The sequence below is a fragment of the Podarcis tiliguerta genome (assembly GCF_965153285.1).
Source record: "Podarcis tiliguerta genome assembly, chromosome: 9".
In the NCBI taxonomy this organism is placed as follows: domain Eukaryota; kingdom Metazoa; phylum Chordata; class Lepidosauria; order Squamata; family Lacertidae; genus Podarcis; species Podarcis tiliguerta.
The window spans coordinates 14256190-14267362 of record NC_139542.1 but is presented as its reverse complement, the minus strand read 5'-3'; the positions used below and the strand labels follow the sequence as shown (position 1 = coordinate 14267362).

At 44.2% G+C, this 11173-nt stretch overlaps 1 protein-coding gene across 3 annotated transcripts in view; it reads right to left on the bottom strand.

Moving 5' to 3' along the window:
* The window catches only part of ARHGAP24 (Rho GTPase activating protein 24), a 368221-nt gene that overhangs the window by 225081 nt on the left and 131967 nt on the right, over positions 1 to 11173 (bottom strand). For all 3 annotated transcript variants that reach the window (XM_083398349.1, XM_083398350.1, XM_083398351.1), the window contains exon 3: positions 3144 to 3231. In XM_083398349.1, coding sequence (XP_083254475.1) covers positions 3144 to 3231 — 88 coding nt within the window. The remainder of the gene's footprint in view (positions 1 to 3143; positions 3232 to 11173) is intronic.

Sequence of the window (11173 nt, the reverse complement as noted above, 5' to 3'; positions counted from 1 at the left end):
ACACAACCCAGTTTGATCATCCTTTTTCCAGTAGACCCACAGTAGACCCATTCAAACGAATAAACATGACTAAGTTAGGTCACTTGATTTTAATGGGTTGTCTTGGAGTAAAACCTACTTGAATAGCAACACCCATGATAACAGAACAACTAAACTGGGTCATACTAGGCCTTAGAATATACTGGCCTTCTACAGCAAAAAGTGAAAAGGAAAATGAGAAACACATCAACACTCAGTTAAATACCACACACACACACACACACACACACAACTCTCTCTCTCTCTCTCTATATATATATATATTTATTTATATATCAGTACTCAAGCCACAAAGATCCTGTCCCCATTGCTGGTTCAAAGCAGCCTAATCTGGAACATAGTTTCCACACAGAAACTTCTGTAATCATATGACAAAATAGATGAGGGTAGAGGAAGTTGAATAAGGAAAACTGGATATGGTTTAGAGCTCTTTCCCCCCCCCCCCCATATTTTCTCCAGGGAAAATAATAATCCAGGGAAATAATAATCAAATGCATCTGACTAACCTCTCTGGCCTTCAGCTGCATCAATTAACATTTAGCCATGGATTCCACACTTGGCCAGCCTACATTTGCCTGTATTGTTCTGCATAAATATTTTCAAGCCTGGAATTTCATGCCTTTCAAACTGAGGAGGATGTATGCGTGTCTTCAACGGGTTTTTTAATTTAAAGAAAAAACAAAATTACAATAGCATCTTTACACGAAAACAATTCAACAGCCAGATAAGTGTTGGTGGGGCAGCGTAAATGCCATAGATGTCTGAATTTTCTTCCGCTAGCTGTTTCTTCATGTCATTTGTATCCTACCAGTCCTGAAGGAACCCAGGCAGCAATGCTATAAAGAGACTATTAATTCAATAGAATGTTTTTTGCTCTCTCTCTTCCTCATTCAGGAAGACCCCTGAACAAAGTGATGGTGTGATGAAGATCCTGAACTAATCCATATCTTTAGCACCATCTCCCAGGAATAGCAGCAATCCAATCTATTTTCCCTATCTTCTATATTCCTGGCAACAGCCAATGCTGCCATTGGACAAATGGAACATCTGTCCATTATGCTAAGCCTGTGAGGAATGCTAGAGAAAGCCAACTGCTGGCCACCAACACAGCACAGCTTCCCTTACTGTGTCATTGGCTCCAACCTGGAGCCCATTAGAACTTTGGTTTCCCATGAAACTGTAAGACACACATTGACTTCTGCATCAGATAAGGTGGTGGAGGGGTGCACCAAAAATGAGGAAGCATGCAAGAAAAATAATTCTCTGTCCAGGATGACCTATTACAGTATTTCATTCCAAAGTCTTAAGAATGGACAGGAAATGAGCACTGCTCATTTACATATTTAAAATCATTTCCAAAATGCTTAATATTTTTAAACTCTTCCAAGTGGGAGAAACTACCGTATTTTTCACCCTATAGGACGCACCGTCCCATAAGGCGCACCTAATTTTTTTTTGGGGGGGGGAAATAAAGGGAAAAAATTATTTCCCCCCCAGGTGTGGTGCTGGGGCGGGGGAAGCCCAAGCTTCCCCCGACCCCAGCCCCCAAAACAGGCAACTCTCCGCAAGCCGTGGGAGCCCAACGCCGGGCTCCCGCGCTTTGCGGAGAGCTGCGCGAAGTCTGGGCATACTGAGCTCAGCGCGCCCAGGCTTCAGCATGCAGGCAACTCTCCGCAAGCTGTGGGAGCCTGGTGCGGGCTCCCACGGCTTGCAGAGAGCTGCGCGAAGCCTGGAGAGCTAGAGGGGTCGGTGCGCACCGACCCCTCTCGCTCTCCAGGCTTCAGCGAAAGCCTGCATTCACCCCATAGGACACACACACATTTCCCCTTCATTTTTGGAGGGGAAAAAGTGCGTCCTATAGGGCGAAAAATACGGTATGTGCAATATAAAAACCAATATCCATTTAAACAAATATACAGCCTAAAATGAATAAAATGATATAAAAGCAAATAAAACAGAGATTCTGGGGATTCGCACACATAAATCAGGTTTCGGTCATATGGGTCAGGGTTGTTGGCATCCATCTGTCTCGAGAGGCAAGGGGGTGAAGTCCAACCGCTGTGTTAGCAGCAATGAAGTGACTGCCCCGGCGTGCAAGCCTGGGTAATGTATATGGTGGTCTTAGACTGCCCAGATGACAAGTCACCCCCCCCCCCCGGCTTCATTGATGTGGTCCAAAGGAAAACAGAGCTATATGTTTTGCACCAGCTTGGCTGCAGGAGTTGCTGGAAGGAGGTGTATAAGATGCCATCCAACTGTCTTAGGGACTCCACTCCAGATTTGTAGGGATCCGGGTGGCGCTGTGGTCTAAACCACTGAGCCTCTTGGGCTTGCCAATCAGAAGGTCAGCAGTTCGAATCCCCATGACAGGATGAGCTCCCGTTGCTCTGTCCCAGCTCCTGCCAACCTAGCAGTTCTAAAGCACGCCAGTGCAAGTAGATAAATAGGTACTGCTGTGGCGGGAAGGTAAACAGCATTTCCGTGCGCTCTGGTTTCTGTCACGGTGTCCTGTTGTGCCAGAAAGCCGTTAGTCATGCGGGCCCCATGACCCAGAAAGCTGTCTGTGGACAAAGCCGGCTCCCTCGGCCTGAAAGCAAGATGAGCGTCACAACCCCATAGTTACCTTTGACTGGACTTAACCATCAAGGGGTCCTTTACCTTTTTACTCTAGATTTGTCTTTTAGCCTTTTCTTCTCCTAAAAATATCCCACAAGGCAGCAGAGGTTTAAGATCAGAGTTTTCCTTCTCCTAGATCTGCTGTTATTGGAGTGCTCGCTTTAACTATTACCTAATGTTAACAGATCAAATCCTTTAAGGGTTCAATTTCTTTCAAAGCCAAGAAACTTAAAGCATCTTCTAATGTGCCAAATGGACATGAACTATAATCCTTTTTATATAAAACAAAGAAAATAGGGAAAACTGTAAATAAGCTTTACCACTAACACATATACATATATGTGTATATATATGTATGAGACCCTCCCCTTTCTCCTTAAATTGAATCATTAATCATTTCCAGCATCTGTTAAAGCATCTGAATAAAGTTGGTCATTAGTCAGTCAGTACAACATAACAACAGATTTATAGTGAATAAAATATCCTACCTGGAATCACTTCAAAGAGGAACTTCCCTGGACTTTCATCATTGCAAGGATGCTCAGTCACCCGATTTCCAGGCAAGAATATGGTACCCTGAAAAAATAAAATTTTGAAAAAGAAGACGGGATGAGCCCTTGAGAGCAAGGGAATAAGAATATTAAAACTCAAGATTAAAGGCCATAAATCATGCCAAATATCACATCTGGCTACCCAAACCTTCCCAAATGGCTTGTCCTGGAAGATGTTCTGGTTTGGATGGCTCTCCAGGTAAAGAGGGGCTTCACATTTATAAAGCATCTCTGCATCTCAAATGCACTTGGGACACTCAGTAGAGCATTCATGGCCACTCTCAAACCAGACGAAAGCATTGTGCATGATTGTACACTGTGCTAATCATGGATTGAACCCTGGTTTTCAAACACCCCAAGGGCACAGTGAAACCAAGTGCTGATCTAAAGCCAGTTGCCAGAGTGTGAATAAAGGGAGACTTCAGTGAGGCCTGTGTGCTGTCTTGCAAGCAAGGATGTGCAAAAATCACCTTTGTTCAGGGCAGAACTCTTATTAACCGTGACTTGTTTAGTGCAGGTATATTACTGTTATGACATTAACACAATTTGTGATGTTCAAACCCATTTCGAACCACGGTTTCATATCCTGGTTAATGGCCTGGCCCATAACCATAGTTTTGGTATTCAGGTCAAGCATAGCATTTAACTATCATTAAGGAAAGCAAAATGTGATTAAAGCATTATATCTGCACTTAAGTTTCCCTGCAGTGGAACACAGTGGGAGAGACTCTTCAGGCTGACGTTTCCAACTTTATAGGTCAACACACAGTTATAGTACAGCTATACAGTAGTTATGCTTCTCTGTAAACACAGCTGAGATGGAAGCCGACAATCCATCTTGTCCCCAGCAGATTGATTTGAAACTTCTATTTTCTCTGCCACATGCAGAATACAGAATCTCATTTTGACATCATTAATAGCTTCATCATTCCATTGAACACTGAGCAATCTGACAAAGCGTGTTCTCCTTCATGGAGAGCACGTGTTGCGGTGGGGGCCTCCAGGACACTCCAAAGTTGGAGGGCGGGCTAATTGATCGTTGGCCACTGATGAGCTTGGGGCTTCCCTTGTTGTTGGGAAGAAGTTAATGTTGCCATTTATTGATTGACAGCAAGAAATACTAAAACTCCTTGCACGAGGCTAGGGCTTCCTCTTTTCGCCCATGCATTGGATTGTCCATCCCTCCCTCCCTAGAATAGGGTTGTTCGCTTTGACCTTGCTATGCCTGTCATGGGGTCATCTGCTTTGGAGCGAGGGCCTGGTAGGAATTTTGTCCATCTGGCTGATTGGCTGGGGCCATTTGGTTTTTGCCTACTGCGTAGCAAATCGTCACAACTTGTAAGGTTCGGCATTGGTTTATGGTTTGGTTGGTTGAGGGGCATGGATTGGCTGTGCCTGCCCCTCTAATGCTGCTGCTGCAAGGGATTCCGTTAAAGGAATTGGGAGCTAACTACTGCTTGTCCACTCTGTCAAGGGGGCTCGGGCCATAGCAATGAGCTCCTGGTTGCATTTGGGGTGAGGGCAGGTTCCCTGCTCCACGTAACCCCCAAGTGTATTCCCCCATTCTGACTTTCGCATCGTGCGGAATGTCAGTCTGTCCCCCATGGTGGGGGCAGATGGTCGCAACCAATGCCTACGCAACCACTCACAAATTTGTATTTTAATAAAGATGTGGCAAAAATTATGCCAAAAATTTTAAACAAAAATTTCTGTGTGATGTGTGAGTTATTTGGGGTGGACCTGGGGACCTCAACACACACAACATTTCTGATTTCAGAAGATGCAGATAAAGGGCTGGAACGAAATAGTTAGTTCTCTGTTCTGGGTATCTAAAACTCTTAATTGCTCAAATCTAGTTCTATCGTTCTTCTTTCTATCATTCGTGCTATGGTTTTCCCAGTAGTGATGTATGGAAATGAGAGCTGGACCATAAAGAAGGCTGATCGCCGAAGAATTGATGCTTTTGAATTATGGTGCTGGAGGAGACTCTTGAGAGTCTCATGGACTGCAAGAAGATCAAATGTATCCATTCTTAAGGAAATCAGCCCTGAGTGCCCACTGGAAGGACAGATCCTGAAGCTGAGGCTCCAATACTTTGGCCACCTCATGAGAAGAGAAGACTCCCTGGAAAAGACCCTGATGTTGGGAAAGATTGAGGGCACAAGGAGAAGGGGACAACAGAGGACGAGATGGTTGGACAGTGTTCTCGAAGCTACGAACATGAGTTTGACCAAACTGTGGGAGGCAGTGGAAGACAGGAGTGCCTGGCGTGCTCTGGTCCATGGGGTCACAAAGAGTCGGACACGACTAAATGACTAAAAAACAACAACAAATCGTTCTTCCAGAATTTCTTTCACAGCACACATACACTATCTACACACACAGACAGACAGACAGACAGACAGAGAGAGATTGTTGAATGTTACTTTTTTGATGTAGGTTGCTTATTTTAAAGTTTTGTTTTAGTATTACATCTTTGTATTGCATTAGATTGTTATAAGATGTACATTTTTTGTTTCTTCAGCTTGTATACCGCCTTGAGTATTATAAGATAGAAAGACGGTATAGAAATTAAAAATGATGATGATGATGACTTTCCCAGAGTTTGTTCCACTGAGCCTCAGAAAGGTGAGTAAAGGGGTGAGGACCTCATACTTATCCACATGGAGGCAGTCACTGAAATTAACTTAACACACTGGGCAGTCAGCCTCTAGTTTATTAAAGCCAGCCTCCTGTACAGCCCACAGCAATACTGCAAATATATTCTCCATCATCATCATTATTTAATTGTGCTTAAATGGTACCATTTCCACAAGCCTTTCCAAAGCCCATTATCCTTTATTGCCACATCATATCGGATTACTTTATCCTCCCCTGTAATCAGAAGTTGCTTTCATTTTCAGATTTTTGCGAGGTTCTGCTCTAAAATTTCACTCTCTTCCTACCTTTAAAGCACATCTTAATGAGCAGCTTCTTAAATGGGGTCACCTGGCCCTCTAGAGCTGTTCTGGAAACTGAATGAGAGGAGGTTTCCCAAATAAGGTACTCCTGCCTTTTGGGGAGTAGCCTGGGAAATTCTTTCCAACATGGCCACAGGTGAGCCAGAAACCAGGTACGTCCACGGGGTGGGGGGGTGGGGAGGAGGTTACATTTCCTTCAGGTAGCAAAGTTAGGTAAAGGTAAGAGGACCCCTGACCATTAGGTCCAGTCGTGACCGACTCTGGGGTTGTGGCGCTCATCTCGCTTTATTGGCCAAGGGAGCCGGCGTACAGCTTCCGGGTCATGTGGCCAGCATGACTAAGCCGCTTCTGGTGAACCAGAGCAGTGCACAGAAATGCCATTTACCTTCCCGCCAGAGTGGTACCTATGACGTGCTTTTGAACTGCTAGGTTGGCAGGAGCAGGGACCGAGCAACAGGAGCTCACCCCGCCGCAGGGATTCGAACCGCCAACCTTCTGATCGGCAAGTCCTAGACTCTGTGGTTTAACCCACAGTGCCACCCGTGTCCCATAGCAAAGTGGCAAAATGTGTGCCTTGACATTTTGAACAACACTTTTTCAAATAGAGAATACCAGTGGGTGTAGTAAGTTCATTACATTTCCACAACACTTCCTTCCCTGTTACATTTCCACATTATATTTCAGCTTTCACATGGTGTAAATGCCACTTCTGGATCTATAGCTGAATATAGCATAGGTTTAGCACTCATTTCCGTATTACCTGCAAGGGTTTGGTTTTTCCCTCTGGAACTATAGCGCAAGAGAGTTCCAGCAGTGCTATAGTTCCAGCAGTGGACTTTACACCACACGGAAGCACAAATATAATGTGGAACGTAACATATTGGGGGAAACTCATGAAAACGAAATAACAGCCATAAACAGGCTGTGTACACATTATGCCATTGAATCACATTCTTTCCCTCACTCAAAGACTTCTGGGCACCGTAGTTTACCGTTCACAGAGTTAGGGTTCCCGGCAGCCCTTCACAAACTACAGTGCCCAGAATTCTTTGAGGAGGGAAATGTGTTTCAAGTATGCTTTAAGGTACAGAGTTTAGGCAGCCTCGGTTAACTTTGTGCTATGGCATGGCCCTTTTTCCCTGGATGGTGAATCTCTGGCCTGTGGATATCATCCTTGTTACTATTATTATTAAATTAGTCACATTTTTTCTCTTCAGAGAAAGTAACTCAAAGAAACAATAAATACATTACAAGTACAGAGGTACCCCTAGTTGTGAACGGGATCCGTTCTGGAGGCCCGTTCGCAACCTGAAAGGAACACAACCCATGTCTGCGTGTCTGCACATGCGCGGGTCACGTCGCTTCTGCGCATGCACATGATCTCATTTTGTGCGCATGCACATGCACATGCGCAAGCAGCGAAACCAGGAAGTAACCCTTTCAGGTACTTCCGGGTCACCACGAGATGCAACCTGAAAATGTTCAACTTGAAGCAAACATAACATGAGGTATGATTGTACATTATGTGTATCGAAGGCTACTAGCCGTGATGGCTGCATTCCGCCTACACAGTTGGAGTGAGCCATTCTTTTGAATAACAGTTGCTGGAAACCACAAGAGGGGAAAGGGCTTTTGTGCCCCAAATCCAACTTGTGGGTTTCACCCAGGCATCCAACTGACCACTGTGAGAACAGGATTCTGGGCTTGATGGGCCATTGGCCTGATCCAGCAGACTCTTCTTATGTTCTTATTAAAACCAGCATAAATTATTAGGCTGACCACAGTTCCCCATTTTGGTGAAGCCACGCCCAGCTTTGGCCAATCACCAGACATCATAGAGGATGTTAGGTGTGAGCAGGGGGAATGGAGGCTGGGGCTAAAGGGGGCTTCTGAAGCACTGCTGATCCACTTCCTGGAGAGTGTGAAGTGGAAAGCTGAGGCTGTTGTGCTGCAGCAGATTAACAGAATGCTTCCTGCTTTATACAGTTTTGCAGTTGGAGTTACGACATAACCTCCACCTCCCATTTCTGTTAGGCTTCAGATTGACAAGGCATTAAATTTAATAATCCCCTATTATCACTTCAGGAAGCTCTTGCACGCTACATAAACTGCACCAAACAAACAGCTTCTCATACCCAAACTAGAATTACCTGCAAAAGGTCAATGTGTCTGGGAGGGTTTGGATCAAGCATATCTGTGTGTGTGCGTGCTTCTTTCTTCAGAATAACTCCTTCTAGAAAGAAACTGGTAGCACAGCCAGCCCAAGGCATTTTGCTGCTTGGGGTGAAGGCCAAGATGGTGCCTCATCCAACCTCCCCGTTCCAAGTACAGAAGTTGGCTGGACGTCAACACTGATGGCAGAAAGCATCCTCCACACAAGTAAAGGCAGAAGGCTAGCTTGAGGGAGGATAGGACAGGCTGTATGGGATACCTAAAGTATCAAATGTGGTGACAGTAATAATAATACAACAAAACAACACCACCACAAACTGGCTTATAAAACCAAATTTATTAGAATAATAGCTAAAATAGAGATAGAGTTACAGTGGTAAAGGTAAAGGTAAAGGTACCCCTGCCCGTAGGGGCCAGTCTTGACAGACTCTAGGGTTGTGCGCCCATCTCACTCAAAGAGGCCAAGGGCCAGCGCTGTCCGAAGACACTTCCGGGTCACGTGGCCAGCGTGACATCGCTGCTCTGGCGAGCCAGAGCTGCACACGGAAACGCCGTTTACCTTCCCACTAGTAAGCGGTCCCTATTTATCTACTTGCACCCAGGGGTGCTTTCGAACTGCTAGGTTGGCAGGCGCTGGGACCGAACAGCGGGAGCGCACCCCGCCGCGGGGATTCGAACCGCCAACCTTTCGATCAGCAAGCCCTAGGCACTGAGGCTTTAGTTAAGTACTTAATTCGTTCCGGAAGTCCGTTCTTAACATGAAACTGTTCTTAACCTGAAGCACCACTTTAGCTAATGGGGCCTCCTACTGCTGCCGTGCCGCCGGAGCACGATTTCTGTTCTCATCCTGAAGCAAGGTTCTTAACCTGAAGCACTATTTCTGGGTTAGCAGAGTCTGTAACCTGAAGCGTATGTAACCTGAAGCGTACGTAACCCGAGGTACCACTGTAATAACCATTCAGGCAACAAACATACTCAGGTGCCATGTGCAAGACAAAGCCTGGAGATACTAAACATGGAGTGGATAAATGTACAACTCACATCTGAAGGCAGCCCTGTTTAGGGAAGCTTTTAATGTTTAATAGGTTATTGTATTTTAGTGTTTTGTTGGAAGCCAACCAGTGGCTGGGGAAACCAAGCCAGATGGGCGATGTATAAATAAATAAATTTATTATTATTATTATTATTATTATTATTGACAAGTATTATTGACAATAATATTGACAAGTAATATTGACAATATTATTATTATTGACAAGTTATTGACAAGTTACATGAGCAGTAAACGTTATACAGACTGGATAAATGAACCGTTCAACAAATAGTGTGTTTTTGCATATTCTCCAGTGTGCTACCCTTGCCGTTGTGGCAGCACGGGGTTGCCGTTCTGTGAATAGACTGACGCTACTTGTTGAACGGTTCATTTATCCAGTCTGTATAACGTTTACTGCACATGTAACTTGTTAAGATAATAGAGTTGTACATTTATCCACTCCATTTTTACAGTATCTCCAGGCTTTGTCTTGCACATGGCACCTTAGTATGTTTGTTGTTTGAATGGTTACAAGCCTATCTCTATTCTAGCTATTATTCTAGTAAACTTGGTTTTATACTTATAAGCCAGTTTGTGGTGGTGTTGTTTTGTTTTATGGGATACCTCACCAGCAATCTGTGGTAACCCCAAGCATCTGCCTCACTCCCCCTGCTCCCTAAGCCCTGTTACCTCTTCAGCTTTTGACACCTTCTCCTCCCAACCTTCTCCCCTCTGACCACCATCTTGTTCCCACCACCAGTCCCCTGGCTCTGAGCCTTCTTCCATTGGTGGATCCTTAGCTGGCTCCTCCCACCATTCCTCTGCACCCAGCCAGTTCATAACAGGCCGCGCCCCCTTTTGCCCTAACGGACAAAAGGGGGTAACCCCATTGAACTCAGTGGGGCATTTCTGAATTAATATGTTTAGGGTTGTGCTGCAACAGAAATGACAGCTGTTGTATCAAACCTCTCACCCCACCACAAAAAGCCTCTCCCTCTTCATTCTCTTCATATTTAAGGTTATGCCGTTGATGTATTTCACGCATAGTTAGCATCTGAAATAGTCTAGCTTCATGGGAAAGATTATTATAAGTTATGGTGGTGGGGGAACAAGTATTTGGCTTTTGGAAGCAGGGATTTGAGACTATAATCAATTGCAGGGTAAATTAACTTACTTATTAAATACAGACTGTGCCAACTATGGAGGAAATCACTTGAAAAGCTCTACTGAAAGAAAATACTTGGCTAGAGACACAACTAACTTGTTAGCAGGCTGCTCCATACGCAGATTATTTATAATTTATCTGGATTTATAACTAGACCAATTCCCAAGGGCTCGGGCTGAGAGAAATTGCATCAATTAAACAAGATTAAAGGGGTTATATAAAACATGCGCTGTTGTTTTGAATCCTTGTTCGGTTCCAGCCAATGAGAGCCAATCTACATCTTGAAAAAGGACATGTGGTACAGTCCTCTCAGAACTAAACCACTTGAGAAAAGAGGTGAGGAAATCATGTATTTGTTTTGTATTCTTCAAATTTATAAACTTATTCACAACCTAAGGTCATCAAGGCAGTGTACAGGGTAAAAAATAAAACAAAATGCAAAAAATGTTGAAAACCATGAAAACTATTTGGATAAGCTCTAAAACAAAATTATGGAAATACAATTACTATTTTATAAATGACTATTTTATATACAATTACAATTACTATTTTATAAATGACTCGGTCATACCTTCTTAACCAAACATTTTCAGCAATTGATTCCAGAGGGCTGGAGCTGCAAAACTAAAAACCCAGC